The sequence below is a fragment of the Bos taurus genome, chromosome 6, assembly GCF_002263795.3.
Source record: "Bos taurus isolate L1 Dominette 01449 registration number 42190680 breed Hereford chromosome 6, ARS-UCD2.0, whole genome shotgun sequence".
Lineage (NCBI taxonomy): Eukaryota > Metazoa > Chordata > Mammalia > Artiodactyla > Bovidae > Bos > Bos taurus.
Window position 1 is genome coordinate 25166893 of NC_037333.1, and position 24877 is coordinate 25191769.

Genomic DNA, 24877 nt, shown 5'->3' on the forward strand with positions numbered 1-24877 from the left:
CTACATGCAAATCACTGAAGTCAGAACACTCTCACACCATAGACAAAACTCAACTCGAAATGGCTTAAAGACTTAAACATAAGACGTGACAGACATGGCACCACAAAACTCCTAGAAGAGAACACAGGCAAAACATTTCTGACAAAAATCATAGCAATTTTTCTTAAGTCAGTCTCCCTGGGCACTATAAATAAAAGCAAAAATAAACTGGACCTAATAAAACTTACAAGCTTCTGTACAGCAAATGAAACCATAAACAAAATGAAAAGACAATCTATGGAATGGGAGAAAATATTTGCAAACAGTGCAACCAACAGGGCTTAATTTCTAAATATACAAACAGCTCATACAACTCAATATCAACAACAACAACAACAAAACCTGATCAAAAAATAGGCAGAAGAACTAAGTAGACATTTCTCTAAAGAAAACATAGAAATGGCCAATAGGCACATTGAAAGATGCTCCATGTTGCTAATTATTAGAGAAATATGAATCCAAACCACAATGAGGTATCACTTCCCACCTGTTAGAATGGCCATCATCAGAAAGTCTACAAATAATAAATGCTGGAGAGGGTGTGGAGAAAAGGGAACCTTCCTAAACTGTTAGTGGGAATATAAATTGGTGCGGCCACTATGGGAAAACAGTATGGATATATCTTAAAAAACTAAAAAGTTACCATATGATCTACCAATCCCAGCCCTGGGCATAATTCTAGAAAAGACAAAAACTAATTTGAAAGGATATATGCACCCCAATGTTCACAGCAACACTATTTCAGCAGCCGAGACACAGAAGCAATCCAGATTTCCACCAACAGATGAATAAAGAAGACATGATATATATATACACACACAATGGAATGTTACCCAGCCACAAAAAAGAATGAAATAATGCCATTTGCAGCAACATGGATGGACCTAGAGATTATCACACTAACTGCAGTGAGTCAGACAAAGACAAATATCATATGATATCACTTACAAGTAGAATCTAAACAAATGGTAGAAATGAACTTATTTACAAAACAAATAGACTCACAGACATAGAAAACAAACTTATGGTTACCAAAGGAGAAAGAGTTCGGGGGGGGGGGGGCGGGGATCAACTTGGAATTTGGGATTAACAGATATATACTACTATGTATAAAATTGATAAACATAGTAACACCATTTTCCTTGGAGGGAGTTTATGAACATTAAATGAGATAATGAATTAATGAGAAAATAAATATTAGCTATCATTAATTGAAAGAACATTCAGTTAAAAAGAGAGACCAATGTGACCGAAGTTGTTGTTGTTCAGTCACTAAGTCGTGTCCGACTCTTTGCAACCCCATGGACTGCAGCACACCAAGCTTTCCTGTCTTTCACTATCTCCCAGAGCTTGCTCAAACTCATGACCATTGAGTCAGTGATGCCATCAAACCACCTGGTCCTCTGTCATCCCCTTCTCCTCCTGCCTTCAATCTTTCCCAGCATCAGGGTCCTTTCCAGTGAGTCGGCTCTTCCCATCAGGTGGCCAAAGTATTGGAGCTTCACCCTCAGCATTAGTCCTTCCAGTGAATATTCAGGACTGATTTCCTTGAGGACTGACTGGCTTGATATCCTTGCAGTCCAAGGGACTCTCAGGAGTCTTCTCCAACACCACAGCTCAATAACATCAATTCTTCGGCTCTCAGCCTTCTTTATGGTCCAACTCTCACATCCATACAAGACTACTGGAAAAACCATAGCTTTGAATGTTCAAACCACTGCACAATTGCACTCATTTCACACACTAGCAAAGTAATGCTCAAAATTCTCCAAGTGAGGCTTCAACAGCACGTGAACCAAGAACTTCCAGATGTTCAAGATAGATTAAGAAAAGGCAGAGGAATCAGAGATCATGTTGGCAGAAATGTGGCCATATCTCTTATTTTCAAGCATATTCTGATACAAAATACTTTATTTTTCTGTCCTTCCTTAGTGCTTTATGCACTAAAATGTTTCGGAAAATTATTCAGATCAGATCAGATCAGTCGCTCAGTCGTGTCTGACTCTTTGTGACCCCATGAATCGCAGCACGCCAGGCCTCCTTGTCCATCACCAACTCCCGGAATTCACTGAGACTCACATCCATCGAGCCAGTGATCCGTCCAGCCATCTCATCCTCCGTCGTCCCCTTCTCCTCCTGCCCCCAATCCCTCCCAGCATCAGAGTCTTTTCCAATGAATCAACTCTTCGCATGAGGTGGCCAAAGTACTGGAGTTTCAGCTTTAGCATCATTCCTTCCAAAGAAATCCCAGGGCTGATCTCCTTCAGAATGGACTGTTTGGATCTCCTTGCAGTCCAAGGGACTCTCAAGAGTCTTCTCCAACACCACAGTTCAAAAGCATCAATTCTTTGGCGCTCAGCCTTTTTCACAGTCCAACTCTCACATCCGAGATCTCAAGTATTAAAGGAAGTGATATCTTGCTTGCTTGCTACGTTGTTTCAGTTGTATCCAACTCTTTGTGACCCTATGGATGATAGCCTGCCAGAATCCTCTGTCCCTGGGATTTCCCAGGCAAGAATACTGGAGTGGGTTGCCATTTCATCCTCCAGGGTATCTTCCTGACCCAGGGATCAAACCCATGTCTCTTATGTCTCCTGCATTGGCAGGCGGGTTCTTTACAAGTAGGGCCACCTGGGAAGCCCCAACATCAAAACCAAACCCTTAATTAGACTGTTTTGATTTTTTATATTAAGAACAATTATTTGTTATTATTATTTTTTAAATTTTTATTTGTTTATTTTTGGTTGCATTGAGTCTTTGTTGCCGTGTGTGGGCTTTCTCTAGTTGTGATGAGCAGAGGCTACTCTTTGTAGTGGTGCTTAGGCCTCTCTTTGCAGCAGCTTCTGTTGTTGCAGAGCACAGGCCCAAGGCACAGTAGCTGCAGCACTCAGGCTCAGCAATTGTGGTCCATGGGCTTAGCTGCTCTGCAGCATGTGGAATCTTCACAGACAGAGGATTGAACCCATGTCCCTTGTACTGGCAGGTGGATTCATATCCACTGCACCACCAGGAAAGTCCTAGACTCTGTTGATTTTTTTAATTAGAAAAATAAAATTCTCTATATTGGGGCATAATTAAACTTTTTATATTTAAGTCAGAAGTTTCTTGATTTGAAATGATCCAGGACAAGCTGCAGAGTTATTCACAGTTTAGTCCTCCCCCACAGGATAGCTCAGACCTCATTTAGCCACTGGCTCTCTCATGTTATGCAAGCCTGGGTCTTGTCCTCAGTGAGAACTGCCATACGGCTCCATCCTGTCACATACCATCATTCCTCAGACCAGAAAAGAAAAGCATGACCATGATTCTGCCTAATCACAGATCTTTAACAATGCCCTGGGCTCTTCCCCTCAGAAGTGCAGCTGGCTGAGGAGCCTCCAAGTCAGCCTTAGACACCCAGGCACCCACTGCTAATCTCCAAGCGCAACTGAGCCCTGCCTTTTTCTTTTACCACTTAGTGGAGATTCATGTTTTATACTTATATATGCCATTTTTTCCAGGTATATTATAGAGAAAAGAAAGAGTGCTGCAACCGTGTCCTCTGAGAAGAACTGGCAGAGACAAGCCTACCCCTGAGGATGTTACATTTGACCCTGATAATGAAACCAAAGATGATAAAGGACCCAATGACAGCCTGAGAAGGGCAGCAGGTACAGGGAGAATCTCCCTCGAAGTGTGGCCTTTAGCATGACACAAGGTAATCCAAGGTCTTCCCTGGTGGCTCAGACAGTAAAGAATCTGCCTGCAACACAGGAGACCTGGGTTTGATCCCCAAGTCAGGAAGACCCCCTGGAGAAAGGAATAGCTACTCACTCCAGTATTCTTGCCTGGAGAATTCCATGGACAAAAGAGCCTAGCGGGCTACAGTCCATGGGTCACAGAGTCAGATATGACTGAGCAACTAATACATACCCAAGGTTATCCAAAGAGATGGTTTCGAGTTGTGCTTTCCAAATCATCTATGGTGAAAAACCGTTACCTTCCCTCCCCGACTCCATCATGGACTGATCCTCTTGTACAATATAATATAAATGAATTATCAGAAAAATGAAATAAAAAACAAAGATATAAAAATACTAGCCTGTATTTTTTTTAATTATTAGATTCAATAGATATATACTTATTCTGTCAAGTTGCTATAAAGTTTTCTAAATACTCTCAGCATTGGTACTTAGCCAAATGCTCCAGAGTTAAATGCCTCACTTTTATTTTAGCTTCATTCTTGCCAGGCATGGACACACACTCAACTCTGTCCTATGCAGGATAAACATGCAGGTCCAGAGAGGTTAGCTTTTCTAGCCCAACTGAGCCAAATAAGTCTAACTCTTTTTTTTTTTTTTTTTTTTTGAGACAATCTTGGCATTCTTAAGGAAAACCTTAAAATTTTAAAAATTCCTTTAATCTCTTTCCTCTTATAATATCAACACTAGCTGACCATATGATCTAAATTTGCTTCCAGTATGAATGTACCGGGGGTGGGGTGAGGTGGATTTAATTTTGCAGTATGATACATATGCACCTGCATGTAAACCCAGATTATCTAACTACCTGTGGGACCAAGGACAGGTTGTCTGAAATCTATAGTCAGTTTTTTAATGCCTTCCTCAAAGGATCATTGTAAGGTTTTGATTTTTAAAATCCAAGTGAATTGATCGCATATTAGTATCTGGCAGGAAGTGGGTTACTTAAATATTAACTCTTGCCTCTATTTCTAGGGCTGTCTTCCTAATATGTTCTAAAACAGCAGGCCAGCTGGCATCTATTATAATGGATTGTGGACCCATTCTGACTAATTGGTGCTCATGCCTTTCAGGTCTGATAAATATTTTGAATATTACATCTATTATGTTCCTTGTGCAGAATCTGTTCAAAGTTATAGTGGTGAGTATTATAAATTAATAAATTATAAAATAATGAATTGGTATAGAAGTTGGTGATGGACAGGGAGGCCTGGCATGCTGCAATTCACGGGGTCTCAAACAGTCGGACACGACTGAGCGACTGAACTGAACTGATACAGGGTATCAATTCGTCATGAGAGTGGTTCATGTGAATCAGCCTTCAGAATCTAATCAAACTTAGGCATACTAATAGAATCAAGTTGTTGAACTTGCAAAACTGATAAGTTCTTAGGCCACAGAACCCACGGAGATGGGATTCAACATTCCCCTGGATCTACCCTCTAACCATCTTAATAATAATTTAAAACACAAGGAGAGCCTGGGTGAAACTGCAGAAAAAGCCGATTGACTATGAAAGCCAAATTCTCCTTGTGCCATGAAGAGTTCCTTCTGAACATGGAGTGGGCTTTTGTAATAGAGGAGTGGTCTGTGGGTACGTCTGGTGCTAATATTCCGGACTCTTACTCCATGTTTTATCCAGACAAGCCCTGAAGGGAACTCTAGAAACAGATGCAAAGAGAGAAGAAACCAATGAATTTGACTTAATGCCATGTAGTGCTTCCCAGAGCCATCTCTGCCTTTTTCCCAAGGCCACGATCTCCTGTCTTCTGGTCCTAAGGCAGCTCCCTTCCTGTTGCTGTGATAGTTTGTGGTTCGTCCTCTGCAAGAAGCAATCCCTAGGCCATGTCTGTAATGAAGCACTGCTAGGCCTTGGCGCTCTAGAATTATTTTCAACTAGTCCTCAGCCTGACACATAGCAAAACCAATTTCCCTATCTGGTTTGTTTTATTCTTAAGGGAAGCTCAACAGGAGGACAAAACAGCTTGGATTTATACTTTCCCCACAATTCCTGACCTCTTTAAATGGAAATTCTCATCAACCAGCACACTGGGCTGGCGAGCTGAGCACAATGGAGATGTGCTGGAGTGATGTGAAGCCCTGGCATTATTATGAAATATCTTCTCAGGATTCTTTCCCTGCTCAGGTTCTGCGTGCAGAAGAAAATTTTCTGAAACTGTCAAGCATAATCTCACACTGCAGTTCTGAGAGCTGGCACTGCGTACCTGAAAAAGGATTAGCAAAATCTTCGCCTGTCAGGGCAAAGCTGCAGAAACCCCATCTCAACCCCACTTTCCAGCTTGGCCTCATCCTCGCCTGGCTTGGCATAGCTCAAGGATTAAAGGATAAGTTTCAGTTTGCAGCTGGTTGTTTGACTTACCACCTGAGTTTGAAAATTTTAGCCACAGAGGCCACAGTGAAATTTCCCCTTCAGGTTTGGCTTGCTAAGGCAGAAGAGTCACTGTGGTTCAAGTTACTAGCAGATTTTTTAATGCCTTGGGATATTCCAACTGTGTAACTATTTCTGCTCATTAAGAATGATTCAGCAATAAACAGAGGTCCATTTCCCTTTGCACACAAAGGCCTCTTTCCTACCTTTTTAACTTTAGAGATATCACTTAGTGTAATTTTCATACACTGAGTGTTCCACAATTTGATGGGCACTTCCACACACAGTACCTCACTTCAGCTTCATGACAAGCCCTGAAGTCAGATCATTCCCTTTCACTGGGAAATTCAGAGCATTTAGTGTCTTGTCACGAGCACTTACAAGTCACTGCTAGAGTTGATAGTCAGACCTAGTTCTCCTGACTCCACTAACTAGTATGACTCCCCTGCTGTCAATGTGCGGAGAAGGCAATGGCACCCCACTCCAGTACTTCTGCCTGGGAGATCCCATGGACGGAGAAGCCTGGTAGACTGCGGTCCATGGGGTTGCTAGAGTCGGACACGACTGAGCGACTTCACTTTCACTTTTCACTTTCATGCATTGGAGAAGGAAATGGCAACCCACTCCGGTATTCTTGCCTGGAGAATCCCAGGGACGGGGGAGCCTGGTGGGCTGGCATCTATGGGGTCGCATCTATGGCATCTATCAGAGTCGGACACAACTGAAGCGACTTAGCAGCAGCAGCAGCTGTCAATGTGAGACTAGGTGATCCAATTCCTGACTGAGGTCCATGACGGAGGATGGAGGGGGACAACCAGGACTCAGAGAGGACAGCTGACACCCTGAAGCTCATGTGACTCTGCCCACCACACACACAGACTGTGTGATGATGCCGGCGCACAGGGGTGACCAACTCAGCTGCCTGGGACTGTCCTGGCTTTAACACCGAGACTCCTGTGTCCTGAGAACCCCCTCAATCCTGGCAAACCAGGATGATTTGCAAAGAGTTGGACATGACTGAGAAAATTTCACATGAGGGAGTTTACCAAGTGAGGACTTCTGTATTTGTGCTGGCACCTTGAGTATTGGTACTCTTTTGCCTATGTTCTTAAGTAAACAACTTTTTGTTGCTGACATAAACTTTGCCGTCTTTGATTTGAAGATTAAGACTCAGAATAGATGTTTGGTTCACTTAACTCTTAACTCTGTCTGGTAATACCTGTGAGACATACTGGGTTTCTTCAGTGTTTTGCTGCTAAGAAAATGGTGCTCCCAGTCAAGGCTGATTGACTGGTAATGCTTTTATCTGTGGATTTAAATTGGCCAGTAAGTTAGCATGACTAATTCTAATTGATATTTTTTTTTTTTCTTTCATGTACTTTCTTCTTCTTCTTTTAATTTTAAATATATTGGCAATCTCATTCCTGGGCATATTCTGGACAAAATTATAATTCAAAAAGATACATGCACCCATGTATGTAAGTTAGCATGACTAATTCTAATTGATAATTTTATTTTTTTCTTTCATGTACTTTCTTCTTCTTCTTTTAATTTTAAATATATTGGCAATCTCATTCCTGGGCATATTCTGGACAAAATTATAATTCAAAAAGATACATGCACCCCTGTATTCACAGCAGCACTATTCACAATAGCCAAGACATGGAAGCAACCTAAAGGTATATTGGCAGATGAATGGACAAAGACGTGGCACATATATACAATGGAATACTACTCGGACATGAAAAAGAGTGAAATAATGACGCTTGTAGCAACATGGATACATCTAGAGATTATCATACTAAGTGAAGTAAAAAGAAAGAGAATACCATATCACTTCTATGTGAAACCTTAAATTGGCACAAATGAATCTAACTACAAAATAGAAACCGACTCATAGACATGGAGAACAGACTTGTGATTGCTGACTGGGACAGAGGTTGGGGATCGATGCGGGAGACAGGAGTTAGCAGACGTAAGTACTACATATAGGATGGATAAACAAGGTCCTTCTAGTTCATAATCCTGAATTAGGTATGTAGATTTTAAGGTGGACCTACAACATTTAATATATTACACTGAGAGAGGTATCTGTGGGCAAAGCTTATGTCAGGTTTTTAAAAGAAAATTTTGCTCATATTTGTTGTCTAAAAGTATATTTCACAATCTGAACAGCTTTGTAGACTTGGAAAACCTGCCCTACTGCCTGATTCCACAAGAGTAAAATCTGCTTTGTGTAAAATAAATTTACTTGGAGGTGAATGTGCCAGTGCACTCCCAAATAGTGTAAAAAATAAAATCCATCCTGGGTATTCTCCTATCAATAGTCAGTAAATCTCAAGGATTCCAGAACCATTGTATCTTATTTTCAGAAAAAGTCCCTCAAAGTAGTTAAACAACTACTTCAGAAGAGTGAAACACTTGCCAAGTAAATGAAAACCCTTAACATTTGAGAGCCGGATACAGGCTGGACTTCAGTTCCCTTTCTCCTCTGCACTGTATGACTTTGTGCTGTACGCAACTTTACAACTGTACAAGACAGCTGTGTGTAATGGTGATTTGGGTTCAGTCCATAATCTGTCCACACGCAGAGCTAACAAATTTTACATATCTTTTATTCCCTCAAATATCTAGAAACCATAGTTACCCATACCCATGTTCTATATATTCTTGACTCCTCTTTTCTAATTTTGACCTTCTATTCCAATCGTTTACATTTTCTTGGCCTTGTTTTCATTTATGTTTAATTACATGTTTTCCACAAACTACATCAAGTCTCTGTGTTGTGAAGTATTAATAGAACATCAATAAATACATACACACACATCCCTAAAATCAACTGTGCCTTGCAGAGCAGCTAAAGAAGCACACAATCCATTTTTACTGAGTTATGTTGAGCTAAACTAACCTTATATATTTTTATATCCCCAGAAATAAGATGGATAAAAAAGCTTTCAGTCATTTTCAATAGGATTGACTATCTTGTCTTTGTTAGAGCTCTGCTCATGGTTTGATCATTACAGGTTACCATATTTCTTTTCAAAACTTGACTGCCAAGGGTGAGGCTTATGGCTCATTGGAAGTCTTGAAGACATGAGTCATATCACTCAAGGCAGAACTTTTGAGCCAGACCATTTATCTGAGGGCACAAGACGCTGTTATTTACAGCAGACTGAGCTAAACAACAGGCAGAAAAAGTCTGTTTACTGAAATACAGAGCAAAAAGAAAGACAAAATGGGCACTGCTGGGAAATTAAGCAGAACATTTCTGTATCCTCATGATCTAATAATGTGGGTCTGGTTGTTAGAACTTGAATATCTTAACATAATTAAATACTTGGGGATATTTCTTGGGGAATTAAATGCCTGTTGAGCAAGCATACCCTGGGGCATGAGGGAGAGCAAAGGGTTAGGATTTCAGAGAATGCCAGTAGAAATAGGATAAAACAGCATATGGGAGCTTTTTCAATAAGAAAAATGGAAAAATGTGGCTTCTATTGACATTATTAATAACTGAATTTCAGGATAGCTGGGCAATTGTTCTGGTAAGCAAAATGTTTCCATAAATTGACTTTCAATGGCACATACTGCTATTTACTACTTCTTGAGACACAAAATGTTCATTCGTAGATGTTTCCAGTATGACTTTTTTCTGTCATTCTCAAGCACAAAAACTCCTCAATGCTCCATGTACTTTATATTTATAGTTTGACTTTAAATCTCAACTATTAATCCAGCAGGAATTAGTGTGGGATTGTGATGTGAAATTTCTAGCATCAAGATTGGACCACATTGCACTGTGACCCTTTTCATACTGTTCATGGGGTCATCGCTGCAGACGGTGACTGCAGCCATGAAATTAAAAGACACTTGCTCCTTAGAAGAAAAGCTACAACAAACCTAGACAGTGTATTAAAAAGCAGAGACATTACTTGCTGGCAGAGGTGGAAAAGATAGAAGGCAGATGGAGAAGGGGATGACAGAGGATGAGGTGGTTGGATGGCATCACTGACTCAGTGGACATGAGTTTGAGCAGGCTCCAGGAGATGGTGAAGGACAGGGAAGACTGGTGTGCTGCAGTCCATGGGCTCACAAAGAGTCAGACAAGACTGAGTGACTGAACAACGACAACAAAGAGGACAGGAATAAAACAATAGAGTCAGCAACACTGTGACCCATGACATTTGCCTCAGAGAGGCAGAGGGTGAATGTTAAAATCACTGATGGCTTTCAGCATCCCAACTGTTTCCAGCATATCATTTCTCAAAATCTCTTGTAAAAGAGCCATGTAACTCTCCATCTAAAGCAGGTCTTAGAAATGGTGTATTAGTTGACAAGTAAGATGAAAGACAACTGATAACTCATTTGGTGTCTGAACAAATGAACTAAAATATTTTATAGGATTCCTAAGCAGACTTGAGGATGCCAAGTCAAGAAAACAATCTCTCTCTCTCTCCCCTTCTCTGATTTCAGTAATGTCAGCAAAATTCTTTAATTAAATAACTACCAAAACCAGTTGAACAGCTGAAGGCTCTTCACTGAGACGCTCCATCCTTTAATTTCCACTTCTGTGAGGGGAGAAGCCTGGTGGGCTGATGTCCATGGGGTCGCACAGAGTCAGACACGACTGAAGCAACTTAGTAGCAGCAGCAGCAGCAGAGATAAGAAGCTTTACCTCACCTATCTAGACCCATGAGATGCAAGAACTGGGCTGGGTACAAAAAGGGATTAGGAGGTGCAAAGACACAGTCATCCAGGAATTCACAGTCTATACCCATCATGATGTTCATGGTTTCCTTCATCTCTAAACAAGCTAATTTTCTAATAACCTCACCATTGCTACATGATTACACAGCTATTAAATACTGGCTTAGATTCTTGAAGATATAGCAACAACATTTTCTCTTTTATAAATCTGCCCTTGTGAATGAGTGATACACAGGTGACATTTTGTTACTTTGAAATGGTAGTAAAAGAACCTAGTTTAGTAAAGTATTATGTGAGCACAGGCAGAGAAAAAGCTAAGGGCCGGAAAGGGTGTACCTCAGAATCTGATCCAGCCCTGCTTACCATGTACTCTGTGATCACGATCCAGTTGTTAGTGTCTCTGGGCTGCTCTCCTAGTATATCACAGGTGTACATAAGATGATCTCTAAAGATTACAAAGTGATCTGTTCAGATTCGTATCATTCAGAGGGTCTGTAACTGCAAAGACAAGGTTGGAGCCTGTTTATAACTCTCACCAATTTCTTAGGTTATTAAATGTAAAGTGGCTCTGCTATGGGAACAGAAGAAACTCTTTTCCACTGAGATACAAGTTGTTCCATCAAAGGCAAAAGAAGTCTGTATTAAGGTAATCACCTGAGAGTGCATATAAGCCTAAAATTTTATCACCCCTACTTTGAGTATATCATTATTGTGAGGTGGGATCCTTAAATAAGGAAATGTTTCCCAATTTTCAGTTATTAATTCTCATTCTGTTTTTTTTTAATTGATAAGGCCATAGTGGGTATAAAATTAATGACTTAGTTATTGATTTTTAAAAACAAGTCTACTAATCTGCTCTATATAACTTTTATTTGTTGAATTTTTATTGACACTGATAAAAACGGTTAATCATTATCACTAATGACTATTTTTAAAATCTTCTGGGTATCAAATAACATTGAGATTACTTTTCACAAAGAATAAGGAACTCATTTGTGCCTGGAGAAATGACAGCTTCCTGGAACATTCCCCCCACTCCTTTGGACAGAGCCTAACTATTGTTTTGATCACCAGGTTATTGAATAGTCATTGCTGCCATCTTTCTTTGACCATCTCTTGTTATCTGAGCACTGTGGTAACATACAATTTTGCTCACTTCTCTTCTGCAAACCATTCCCATTCCCTCTGTCTTTCATCAAGAGGAGGAACTAACTGTAAAAATCTACTTTTGTGCCTGGTAACAAACTGCATTCTAGTTCCCTCACAGGAACATCAGTTTACTTCAAAAAGACTGAGATTCAAAAATACAGCCAGAGGCAGCAGTACTATAAATTCCTTAAAGAGAGAGATTTTGGTTTGATGGTTGATCCTGAGCTCAGAATTTGAGAATCAACACTATTATATTGGGCAGTCATCCAGCATAAACAATTATAGTCTTTTCAAGAAAAAGATAAATGTCTTCCCAACTGTAAAACAACCCCTTTGCTGGTTGGTGAATGTTCTTATCTTTGAACCCAGATGTTGGCAATGGGAATCTGTCAAACAGATGACCATGTGATAAAAGGGAGCAATAGTGTCTAAGTTTTCAGTGATTGTGGGACATGAAGCCACTGGGGTTGTAGACAGCATTGGAGAAGGAGTCACTACAGTGAAACCAGGTGTGCAAATGTCGAGCCACAAGTCTGAGATAAGTAGGGTTGTCTATCCTATCAAAGGAAATAGTGCAAACTAGGAATTATTAGAGGAGCCTTAATGAATTGAGGAGGATAAAAGAACACAAGGAAAATGGGTTGTATAGAGTGAAATTTAATTTGGCAAAGTCTCAAACTTTAGCAAACAAATTTGGTGTGCTTATAAACTTTAGAATACAGGCATACCTTTTTTTATTGCACTTGGCTTTATTATGCTTCTAAGAAAGTGCATTTTTTTTAACAAATTGAAAGTTTGAGGCAACCCTGCCTCAATCAAGTCTATCAGTGCCATTTTTCCAATAGCAAAATTTTAAATTAAGATATATACACTGCTATTTTACACAATGCTATGGCATACTTAATAGACTACAGGATAGTATGAGCATGATTTTTTTCATGCACTGGGAAAGCAAAAAATTTGTGTGACTCACTTTACAACAATGGTCTAGAACTGAACCTGTGATATCTCCAAGGCATGCCTCTACTCTTAGGCTTCTTGCATGTGGCATGGGCTCAATTCACATTTGTCTATTTTATCCTTTAACATTAATGACCAACACATTATATCATGTTTTCTCTCTAGATGACAAAGTCATCCCCCACTTTCTGCCTCAGTGTAGAGAATGCAATGCTTGTCGCAACCCAGATGGCAACCCTTGTATAAGGACAGAGTAGGTTTCAGTCACTTTTCTCTAATGCCATTTAATTGTTCCTGTGCTAATTTTTGAATTGAATTAATGTGAGTATTTGACATATCAAACAGCATCACTGGTCATGGAGTCCTGGCTGATGGCAGCACCAGATTTACATGCAAGGGCAAGCCAGTCTATCACTTCTTGAGCACCAGTACATTCATTGAGTACACGGCGGTGGATGAAACTTCCATTGCTAAGAGTGATGATGCAGCTCCTCCTGAGAAAGTCTGTTTAACTGGATGTGGATTTTCCACTGGATACAGGGCCACTATTAAGATTGGCAAGGTAAGAAGCAGGGTGGGCTAGTTCCTATTTTATTTTTTAAATGATTTTTTTATTTAGGAAAACTGAAATTAAAAAAAAAAACAAAACAAAACTGTTGAAAGCATCTCCTATGCAGGCTGTTTCTACACAATGCCAAATCAACTGGAAGAAAATGAAAAATTCAGATTCAAAATTTTATTTCTGAATAAGAGAAAATAAAATCTCTAGATTTAATTTTGTTTCTTCTGTATTTCCTTCAGATTTTTTTCTAAAATTTAGATTCACATCTAAAATTAATCTTTTTTCACAAAATAACTATTAATGCTGGTGTGTTAACTTGCTAGGGCTGTTGTAGCAAACCACCGCAGACGGGGTGGCTTAAACAACAGAAACTTATTGTCTCACATTCTGGAAACTAGGAACCCCAAATCAAAGTACTGGCAGGACTGGTTTCTTCTAAGGGCTGTGAATGAAATATCTGTTCCAGGTCTCTCTCCTTGGCCATCTTCTCCCAATGTCTCCTCATATCACCTTCCTTTTATGCCAGTCTTTTTATCCAAATTTTCCCTTTTTATAAGGAAATCAATCATACTGGATTAGAACCCATCTAATTACTTTATTTTAAAGTTTATTACTTCTGCAAAAACCCTATCTCCAAATGAGATCACATTCTGAGGTACTGGGAGTTAAGACTTCAACATATGAATAAGTAGTTAGGTGGGGGGACAAAATGCAACCTCTAATGGCTAGCATATATAGTATGAAAATGTGAAAGCTTAAGAGTGATTATTTGGACTCAACTTATGTCAGAGAAACTGAGGAGCCTCTTGATGAAAGTGAAAGAGGAGAGTGAAAAAGCTGGCTTAAAATTCAGCATTCAAAAAACTAAGATCATGGCATCTGGGCCCATCACTTCATGGCAAATAGACAGGGAAGCAATGGAAACAGTGACAGACTTTTATTTTCTTGGGCTCCAAAATCACTGCAGTTGCTGACTACAGCCATGAAACTAAAAGACACTTGCTTCTTGGAAGAAAAGCTATGACCAACCTGCTGCTGCTGCTAAGTCGCTTTAGTCGTGTCCGACTCTGTGCGACCCCAGAGACGGCAGCCCACCAGGCTCCCACGTCCCTGGGATTCTCCAGGCAAGAACACTGGAGTGGGTTGCCATTTCCTTCTCCAATGCATGAAAGTGAAAAGTGAAAGGGAAGTCGCTCAGTTGTGTCCGACTCTTAGCGACCCCATGGACTGCAGCCTACCAGGCTCCTCCGTCCATGGGATCTTCCAGGCAAGAGTACTGGAGTGGGGTGCCATTGCCTTCTCCGATGACCAACATAGACAGCATATTAAAAAGCAGAGACATCACTTTACCTACAAAGGTCCATCTATAGAGTCAAAGCTATGGTTTTTCCAGTAGTCATGTATGGATGTGGACCATAAAGAAGGCTGAGTCCTGAAGAATTGATGCTTTTGAACTGTGGTGTTGGAGAAGACTCTTGAGAGTCCCTTGGACTGCAAGGAGATCAAACCAGTCAATTTTAAAGGAAATCAGTCCTGAATATTCATTAGAAGGACTGACGCTGAAGCTGAAGCTCCAGTACTTTGGCCACTTGATGCAAATAACTAACTCACTGGAAAAGACCCTGAAGCTGGGAAAGGTTGAAGACAGGAGGAGAAGAAGATGACAGAGGATGAGATGGTTGGATGGCATGACCAACTCAATGGACAGGAGTTTGAGCAGGCTCCAGGAGTTGGTGATGGGCAGGGAAGCCCGGCATGCTGCAGTGCCTGGGGTCACGAAGAGTCAGACACAACTGAGCAACTAAACTGACTCTCTATGTCACTCTTAATAAATAGAAGAAGTGGGTAAAATAACACAAAATTCATAAACTAAACCATTCCCACAAACAATCGCATATGTGGTGGTCTCATCCAACTCCAAAGTCTAAAAAATGGTCCATATATTAGTTGAGTTGAAAATTCTATCTCCAGTACTCTCTCTGAACCCCAAATTCTTTCATCCAATGCCATACCTGACATCTCCCTTTGAGGATCTCACAGGTATCTCAAACTGAGTATGTATCAAATGGAATTCTTAATTTTCTTCCTCCCTGTCACCCAGACATATTTATGCCCACTCTAATTTTCTTCATCCTCGATCTTCCCTCTCCATCACCTTATATACAATCCAGCAGCAAGTCCTGCTAACTTTACCTACAAGGTATATTTTAAATCTTTCCACTTTCTTCATCATATCTTCACTGGATGCAATGGCCTTCCTTTTATTGTTTTCATTACTCCTCTGGACAATCTCCAGTAAGTCTCCATTTACAAATCAGAGTAATTTTATAAAACATAAATTGGTCTGCATTATATTTTTTTAAATTTTATTTTATTTTTAAACTTTACAATATTGTATTAGTTTTGCCAAATATCGAAATGGATCCGCCACAGGTATACATGTGTTCCCCATCCTGAACCCTCCTCCCTCCTCCATCCCCATACCATCCCTCTGGGTCATCCCAGTGCACCAGCCCCAAGCATCCAGTATCGTGCATCGAACCTGGACTGGCAACTCGTTTCATACATGATATTATACATGTTTCAATGCCATTCTCCCAAATCTTCCCACCCTTTTGTTAAAAATCCTTCAATAGCTCCCATTCTTGGAACAATCTCATCTAACCCACTATGATCCACTCACACTTGCCTCTCATGAGATCTGTAAGCCTGCTGAGCTGTCTCTGTCTTGCATGAAAATATTTACACGAAGTATTCTGATTGTCTGGAATGCTCATCTACTGAGCCCTTATGTGGCTGCTTCATTAACATTATTCTCAGTTTAAAGATCACCTGCTGGGAAAAGATACAATACTGGAAGAAACAGAAAAGTGAAAGTGTTAGCTGCTTAGTCGTGCCTGACTCTTTGTGACCCCATGGACTGTAGACTGCCAGGCTCCTCTGTCCATGGGATTCTCCTGGCAAGAATACTGGATGGCCATTCCTGGGTGGCCATTCCTGGGTAGCCATTCCTGTCTCCAGGGGGTTCTTCCTGAGCCAGAAATTGAACCCAGGTCTCCTGCATTGCAGGCAAATTCTTTATCACTGAGCCACCAGGGAAGAAACAGAAAGACTACCAATTTAGATTTGCATCCTAGTAAAATATAATCTAAAAATTAAGGAGAAATAAATGGTTTCTCAAAAAAAAAAATCATCTGCTTGCTCAAAGAAGTTCTTTATTTCTTTCTATCTACTACATCTAAGCAGGAATCTCTTTCTGTTATTCAAGGTAACATGACTGCTTCATTAATAGTATGGTCCCAAATCTCAAGTTCTCATACCTCTTCTTTTCGTTAGCCCACAAGCTCCAGAAAGGTGTGGGCCAAGTCTCTGTTCACTGCACTGCTTAGCAAGGAGCCTGGACATAGTAATGACTCAATAAATAATAATTGGGGAAAAAAAGAGATGTATGAATGAATAAAGGAAAGGGATGTCCAAATATGTGGAAGACTAAAAAGGTGAGGAGTTTGTGGAAAATATACATATGGCTGTTGAAACAGATTTATTCCAAGAAAGAGATGAGAGAAGGGATGTTGGATATAGTTTAAATTAGTATTCTACTTTTTTACTGTGCTAGTAAAACTACCAGAGAAATTACGAGAAAAGGCAGAACATGCCCAGTTTAGTTTCTGACCACAAAGAAGTCATCAATAAAATGTGTTGTGTGGATGAGTGAATGATGAATGATATTTGAGAGAATGGCCACATGGATTTCAAAGCTCCAAGTTCAGGAACTGAACCGAGAGCTTGGGAGGCCACAGATGAAATTACAGCTCATGGAGAGTGCGTATGGCACCTCTGTACCCACATGCTGCTGCTGCTAAGTCGCTTCAGTTGTGACCGACTCTGTGGGACCACAGAGACAGCAGCCCACCAGGCTCCCCTGTCCCTGGGATTCTCCAGGCAAGAACACTGGAGTGGGTTGCCATTTCCTTCTCCAATGCATGAAAGTGAAAAGTGAAAGTGAAGTTGCTCAGTCGTGTCCGACTCTTCTTGACCCCATGGACTGCAGCCCACCAGGCTCCTCCATCCATGGGATTATCCAGGCAAGAGTACTGGAGTTGGGTGCCATTGTCTTACCCACATAAATCTCTGCTTATAAGTTTAGACATTTCAAAACACATGCATATATAGATACAGGTCTTTCTGTTTTCAGGTTTCCTTGCTCGCTGCTGTGTAATAGGATTAAGAGTGTTCTAGCAGGAAGATGCGGAGAAGGCAATGGCACCCCACTCCAGTACTCTTGCCTAGAAAATCCCATGGATGGAAGAGCCTGGTAGGCTACAGTCCATGGGGTTGCTAAGAGTCGGACACAACTGAGCGGCTTCACTTTCACTTTTCACTTTTCTGCATTGGAGAAGGAAATGGCAACCCACTCCAGTGTTCTTGCCTGGAGAATCCCAGGGATGGGGGAGCCTGGTAGGCTACTGTCTATGGGGTCACACAGAGTCGGACACAACTGAAGTGACTTAGCATAGCATAGCAGGAAGATGACTTTTGGCTAGAATCTTCTTTAATATAGCATGAAGTAAAAGTGTTAGTTGCTCAGTCACATCTGACTCTTTGCAACCCAGGGACTATGTGCTGGTTGCATAGTCCACTGGAATTCTCCAGGCAACAATACTGAAATCAGTAGCCATTCCCTTCTCCAAGAGATCTTCCCAACCCAGGGATTGAACCTGGGTCTCCTGCATGACGGGCAGATTCTTTACCATATGAGCCACAAGGGAAACCCTAATAATACATAGTACAGGGTACAAATCCCCCAACTGATTTAACTATATTTTCTGTCTGAAGCTATGCATGGATCGATAATCTATTGCAACATGGAGGTTCAACTTTGATGAAAAATAATTTATTTACAAAAGACTCAGTTATGATCACTAAGAACATGCTGGTTAAACCAAATCTAAAACAAATTTGGCATGGGTTTGTGCTGTTTCTGGTTCTCTTTGTGGCACTGTCACGAGAATGAGTCATTCGGTCCTAGTAACTCATCAAAGTGATCTTCTGAATTTCATATTCTAAGATTGGAGATAGTTTGCAGGTTCTACCTTTTTACCCTAGGTCTAGCATTTACACGACTTGTCTCCCCACAGGTCACCCCTAGCTCAATGTGTGTGGTCTTTGGCCTGGGAGGAGTTGGCCTTTCGGTCATCATGGGCTGTAATTCAGCTGGTGCATCCAGGATCGTTGGGGCTGACCTCAACAAAGACAAATTTGAAAAGGCCATGGCTGTAGGAGCCACTGAGTGCATCAGCCCCAAGGACTTCACCAAGCCCATCAGTGAGGTGCTGTCAGAAATGACAGGTGACACTACAGGCTGCAGTTTTGAAGTTATTGGGCATCTTGAAACTATGGTAAGAGCCATGATACGGGAGCCACACAATACACAAGCTACCTTGATTGCACAAAGGTAAACTCATTTTCCATAGCTTTACTAATAGTAACTACCTATTAGGCAAAATACCCGGTAATCATGAAGCAGTTGTGCCTGAAGCCACACAAAAGCCAACATGCAGGTCTACCTGTAAAGTTAAGTATCACATCATACCACTCTCCTGTGACCACACTGCGAGGGAGTCAACCATCAGGGAAAATTGTTCAAGTATTACTCTGCTTTGTATATATGGCATTTTTTTTTTCTTTTTTTTTTTGAACAATGATTACATCTCTTGAACTTTTGTAAGCCAAATAGCCTAAAGTGACTCTCTGGGGAAAGAGCAGGAGCAAAGGGCATGGGTAGAGGGGCTATTCCAAATTTGGCCATCTTCCCTCAAAACCATGGTGTAGCCAATTTCTCACTGTATACCTGACCTTTACCTTCTCTTATCTGCTGCTGCTGCTGCTAAGTCACTTCAGTGGTGTCCAACTCTGTGCGACCCCATAGATGGCAGCCTACCAGGCTCCCTGGTCCCTGGGATTCTCCAGCCAAGAACACTGGAGTGGGTTGCCATTTCCTTCTCCAATGCATGAAAGTGGAAAGTGAAAGTGAAGTCGCTCAGTCGTGTCCGACTCTTCTTGACCCCATGGACTGCAGCCCACCAGGCTCCTTCATCCATGGGATTATCCAGGCAAGAGTACTGGAGTGGGTTGCCATTGCCTGCTCCGTCTCTTATCTGAATTCTCTCAAAATAGAAGCCTTCAGTTCTCTAAAATACACCTCCCTTGTGGCAGTCAGCAGCACCAGACTTCTGCTTAGATCTGAGGTCAGAAGATCTAAGCAGATCTTCTTAGATCTGCTTAGATTGGTGGGCATAAAAATATGCCCACCAATACTAGCACTAAATCAGGGTAGGGGGATTATCTTTTGTATCATTATGAGCACAGTCTCGTTTTAGATCACTTCATATCCATTCTTGGAAGAAAGACTTTTCAGGGGAGATATGATGAGAAAACAGACTTCTCATTGTCAACAGAGTTAAAGCCACACTCTCAGGCCAGAGGCTCTGTTGTTCCTACCTTCAAAAATGCATCCCTTCCACAGTAAGAAGGGAGAACTGCAATATGGGACAATATGGGACACAGTCAATTCTGCTCCAATTGAGCAGTAGACTAAAATTGCTCTAATACTTTTGGTACCTTAGGAATAAGTAGTCTTTACCACTGTTGTTATTCCCCTTCCCTGGTGTCACTTAGAATTATTACATAGCAACAAATACCACGTTTATACAGTCAATATGCAATATTGGATATTGTTAGGGTCTGTTGATTTCCAGATGATACTTTAATGAACATGTATCTCTAATAAATAATATCTATTGCTACAACCTATCAAGTATTCAGAAAAACCATTAACGAATAGTTAATGGGTGGATGACCAGCAAATGTGGGATTAGTCTCAGAGATGCAACCGAGAAAGGGATTTCTTTGTCCTACATTTTAACATTTGATTTCATTTTCATATTAAAGTTTAATAAAAGAAAACTGGGTCAATTGATTCAGTATAGGTAATTTGATTTAGTTTAGTTCAAATGGCTTTCTAAACCTTCTCAGTGGTGATATTGTTCTGAAAATATAGGAAATTTTCCCCTGCATTTTGGTCCATGGTAAACTGAAAATGCCATGAACACTGACCACATTCTACTTTCTGCCTTAAAAGTCAAATGTATGAACAAGTTTAAGTTGTGACTAAAATTGTGTTAAGAATTTTTTAAAAATAAGCATAAAGCAAAAGGCATGTGGGCCTAATTTTACTTCATGACTTGGAAAATAAATCAACTATTAGAACCAGAATGTACATAGGGTATTTCTGAGTCTATAACATGAGATGAGACACATTCTCCTTCATTCTACACTTGGATTGATGCCTTTGCATCTGCAGCATGAACTAAGTGGTCAGTGTGGTGGCAGGGGCTCCTCCATCAGCCAAGATGCTCACGTCCACCCAGTGCTGCTCTTCACTGGACACATGTGGAAAGGGTGCATTTTTGAAGGTAAGAACGACAGAGCCTCTGGCCTGAGAGTGTGGCTTTAACTCTGTTGACAATGAGAAGTCTGTTTTCTCATCATATCTTCCCTGAAAAGTCTTTCTTCCAAGAATGGTTATGAAGTGATCTAAAAAGAGACTGTGGCCATATGATACAAAAGATAATCCCCCTACCTTGATTTAGTGCTAGTATTGGTGGGCATATTTTTAGTATTAGCATCCACAACTCAAGTTCTCCTAAGGCCCGAATGAGAGGCTCCAGCACTCCCTATTGGGATGATTTTATGGAACAGAAATTTCTGATTTAATCTATTATTTTCAACATACGTGAGAATGTGTATGAAAAATAGAATTTATTTGATTCACTAAATAGCATCAACAGAAAGTTCTGGATCTAAACCCAAAATAAAAGGGATTGTCCTATTTTATGGGGATGATTGAAATTAACACCAGAAAGACTGACACAGACAATGGTCAACTCAGTCCTGGTCTTAAATGAACTATCAGTAGGATTTGATATAGCTGATGGCTCCCTTTTTCTCAAACACTCTTTTCACCTCACTTCTAGATATTACTTTGTTGTTGCTGCTATTGTTCTTCCTCCTCCTCTTCTTTCTCCTTTATTCCTCCTCCTCTTCCTTCCTCATTGGTCACTTCTTCCAGGAATCTTTGCTGGGTTCCCGTACATCCCTAAGATTCTAACTTTGGTGTGTCCTAAGGTTCAGCGCTCAGTCCTCTTCTCATTATTTACACTTCCTTCCAAGGTGATTTTCTGTGGTCTCAAGACTTTAAATACACTCTACCCATAACACTTAAGTTTATGTCTTCAGCCTAGACCTGAAGATACAAAGGTTGCCTACCTGGCACGTCCACTTGGACAGTTGATAGACATGTGAACTTTACCTGCCCCAAACCACTCCTGCCTCCCAGCTGTCCCATCTCAATAAATGATGACTCCATCATTCCTGTTAATCAGGCCTCAAACCCTGGGTTATGCTCTTTCTCTCAAAGCATGACTATTTCAGCAAAGCCTGTTGTCTATGCCTTCAAAGTATACCCAGGATTTGATCATTTCTCACCAGCACCATCACTCGTCCAAGTCACCATCACCTCTTCCTGCGTGACATCAATGACTTAAATGGTCTGCCTGCTTTTGCCCTTTGTCTCCTAGAGTATTCCCTACAGAGCAGCCAGAGAGTGAGACTATTAAAAGGGAAATCCGATCAGGTCACCCTTCTCCCATGTCTTCTTCTAATGTCTTCTCTAATGTTTCTTTCTCACTCAGAATAAACTCTCAAACATGCAATGGCCAAAAGGCCCCCTATGATCCGGCCCTCTGACCCCAGCTGCTACTACTGCTCTTGCTCTTTTCTTGCCACACTGGCCTCCTCACTGTTCTCATTGGCCAACACTTCACCTCAACACCTTTATAATGACTCTGCCTTCTCCCTGAACTACTTTACCCCAAGATTTCTGGATAGTTCCTGTCCTTTATGTTTTTGTTCAGATGTTACCCTATCAGACTGGCCTTCCCTAAGCTTTGAAAAATCACATTCCCTCCCCACCTGCCTAGCCTCGGCCTCTGCACAACCTACTGCTCCTACTCTGTTTTTCTCCTTCGGTCTTGTCATTGATGATGTGCTCTGCAGTATTTGTTTACTGTCAGTCTCCCTGGACTAAAGGGAGAGGATTCTTAGGCTTCCTGTTCTTCCTGAGATTAGGGACAGGGCATTTTGACCCCCATCATGTTCCCATCTCTGAAATGGTACCTGGTACTTAAAGTGAAAGTGTTGGTCACTCAGTCATGTCCAACTCTTTGCAAACCCATGGACTGTAGCCCACCAGGCTTCTCTGTCCATGGGATTCTCCAGGGAAGAATACTGGAGTGGGTTGCCATTTTCTTCTCCAGGTTATCTTCCCAACCAAGGGATTGAACCCACGTCTCCTATATTGCAGGTGGATTCTTTACCATCTGAGCCATCAGGGAAGCCACCTGGTACTTAGCATATACTCAAAAGACATTCAGTTAATATGTGAATTCTACTTCTAACTCATCAATAATCCATAATATCCCCACGTCACACAAATAGTCAAAGTGAGGAAGCTCAACTTATATCTCTTATTGTTTATTTCTCAAGTAGTCTTATTTTCTCTAAAGAGCCCTCTCTGAAGAATCTCATCTGTACCAACCAGCCTCTCTTTTTTTGTGTCCCAGGTACTGTGGAAAGAGAAAAGGCTTGGGCTCACACTGACCATAGTCTGTGTCTCTGGCGACCCTGACAAGAACTATAGCAGCCAGGTACTGAGTGGGCTCAAGAGAAAATAAGAGAAAAGGAAGTGGAACCGAGAACATTGAACTGGAGACAATTCTTCCTGTAAAGTAGTTTTTCTGCAAAAGGAGAAGAGATATGGGGTAGCTAGAAGATGTGGGGGCAAGAAAGGTTTTCCATGGGGTTTCTGCATTTGTTTCTTAAGAAGGGAGAAATGCAGTTCCATTGTGTGCTGCTGAGAATAGCATCACCCAGGGTAGAGGTAACAGGGCAAGAGAGAGAAGGAACAAATAGAAGATAAAAAAATATAAAAATCATTTATTAAAGTCTGAAGCGACTCAGCAGCAGCAGCAAAGAGAACACATGAGCTTGTTTACAGGTTGGAAAAGCAGAAATTATGTTCCAAACCTAGTGACTGATTTCCTGGAAAAGAAATTTGACCTGGACAAATTGATAACACATGATTTACCTTTTAGAAAAATCAATGAAAGATTTGAACTGCTTAACTCAGGACAAAGGTACCTTCTTTTTTATGGTTATTTTGTCTTCTCCCCATAGGCTACTTTTTAAATTTAATATTTATAAATGTATGTTTCCTTCATATTTTATATTATTTTATGTAGCAAGATTGATATAGACTTACAAAAAGAATAAGTCTTCTTCTTAGACTTATTGTGTCATTGTCCTATAAAACCAATTTTTAAAACCTCTGATTTTTTAATAGTAGATTGATTTCATCTTAGGTATTTTTATTTCATCACAAACCCCCTCACTTCTTCAAGTATTGCCACAAAATTTCCTTACTTTATAGTTTTTAAAGTGCTTTTAAAAGTGTGTTTTCTTCTGATCCTTGAAGATTAGGTTTTGTTTGCTTACTTGTTTTTTTAACTTTTGATTCCCTTCACCTATTTCTACCACCCCATAATCCTGCTTATGGCAACCACTAATCTGTTCTCTGTATCTATGAAGTTGTTGTTATTTTAGATTCCACATACAAGTGAGATCATATAGCATTTGTCTTGGACTGACTCATTTCACTTAGCATAATGCCCTTGAGGCCATCCGTTTTGTTGCAAATGGCAAAATTTCATTCTTTTATGACTAAATATTCCATTATACACACACACACACTTCATTCATTCATCCATTCATGGACACAGGTTGTTTCCACATCTTGGCTATTGTAAACAGTGCTGCAGTGAACAGGGGCATGCTTGCTCTCATTTTGCACAGTTATTACCTTAGTTAAATTCAGTCCTGACATTTTGAGGTTCTAGGTGACAGAAGGTCTGTGTTGTGTAATGGTGACCTGGACCTTCCCTTTTTATACTTTCTCTGCTGTGACCATGGATCTGTTTCATAAATACAAGCAGAAGCACAAGATTGAAGACAGATATATATATATGAAGATATATAGTCTTCATGAAATAAACATTCAGTGTCTTATGAGCACCTGGGAATTATCTGGGTTCTTAGGTCAGCAATATTAACATTTTTAACTTACATGTTCTAAAGCCAAAATTACATATTTTAAGATTGTATATATGTAATATATAACATACATATAAGTACATATATAATATATATCAAGTA

At 40.6% G+C, this 24877-nt stretch overlaps 1 protein-coding gene across 1 annotated transcript; it reads left to right on the top strand.

Annotated features, from left to right (window-relative positions):
- Positions 1-9403: 9403 nt before the first annotated feature.
- ADH7 (alcohol dehydrogenase 7 (class IV), mu or sigma polypeptide) lies at positions 9404-23938 on the top strand. The gene is given in 11 exon segments (XM_010805967.1): positions 9404-9419; positions 11421-11521; positions 12394-12444; positions 12446-12533; positions 13150-13237; positions 13330-13546; positions 18685-18958; positions 20900-20965; positions 20968-21021; positions 23664-23802; positions 23908-23938. Coding segments are annotated over 11 exon segments (1125 nt in total).
- The last annotated feature ends 939 nt before the right edge of the window (positions 23939-24877 follow it).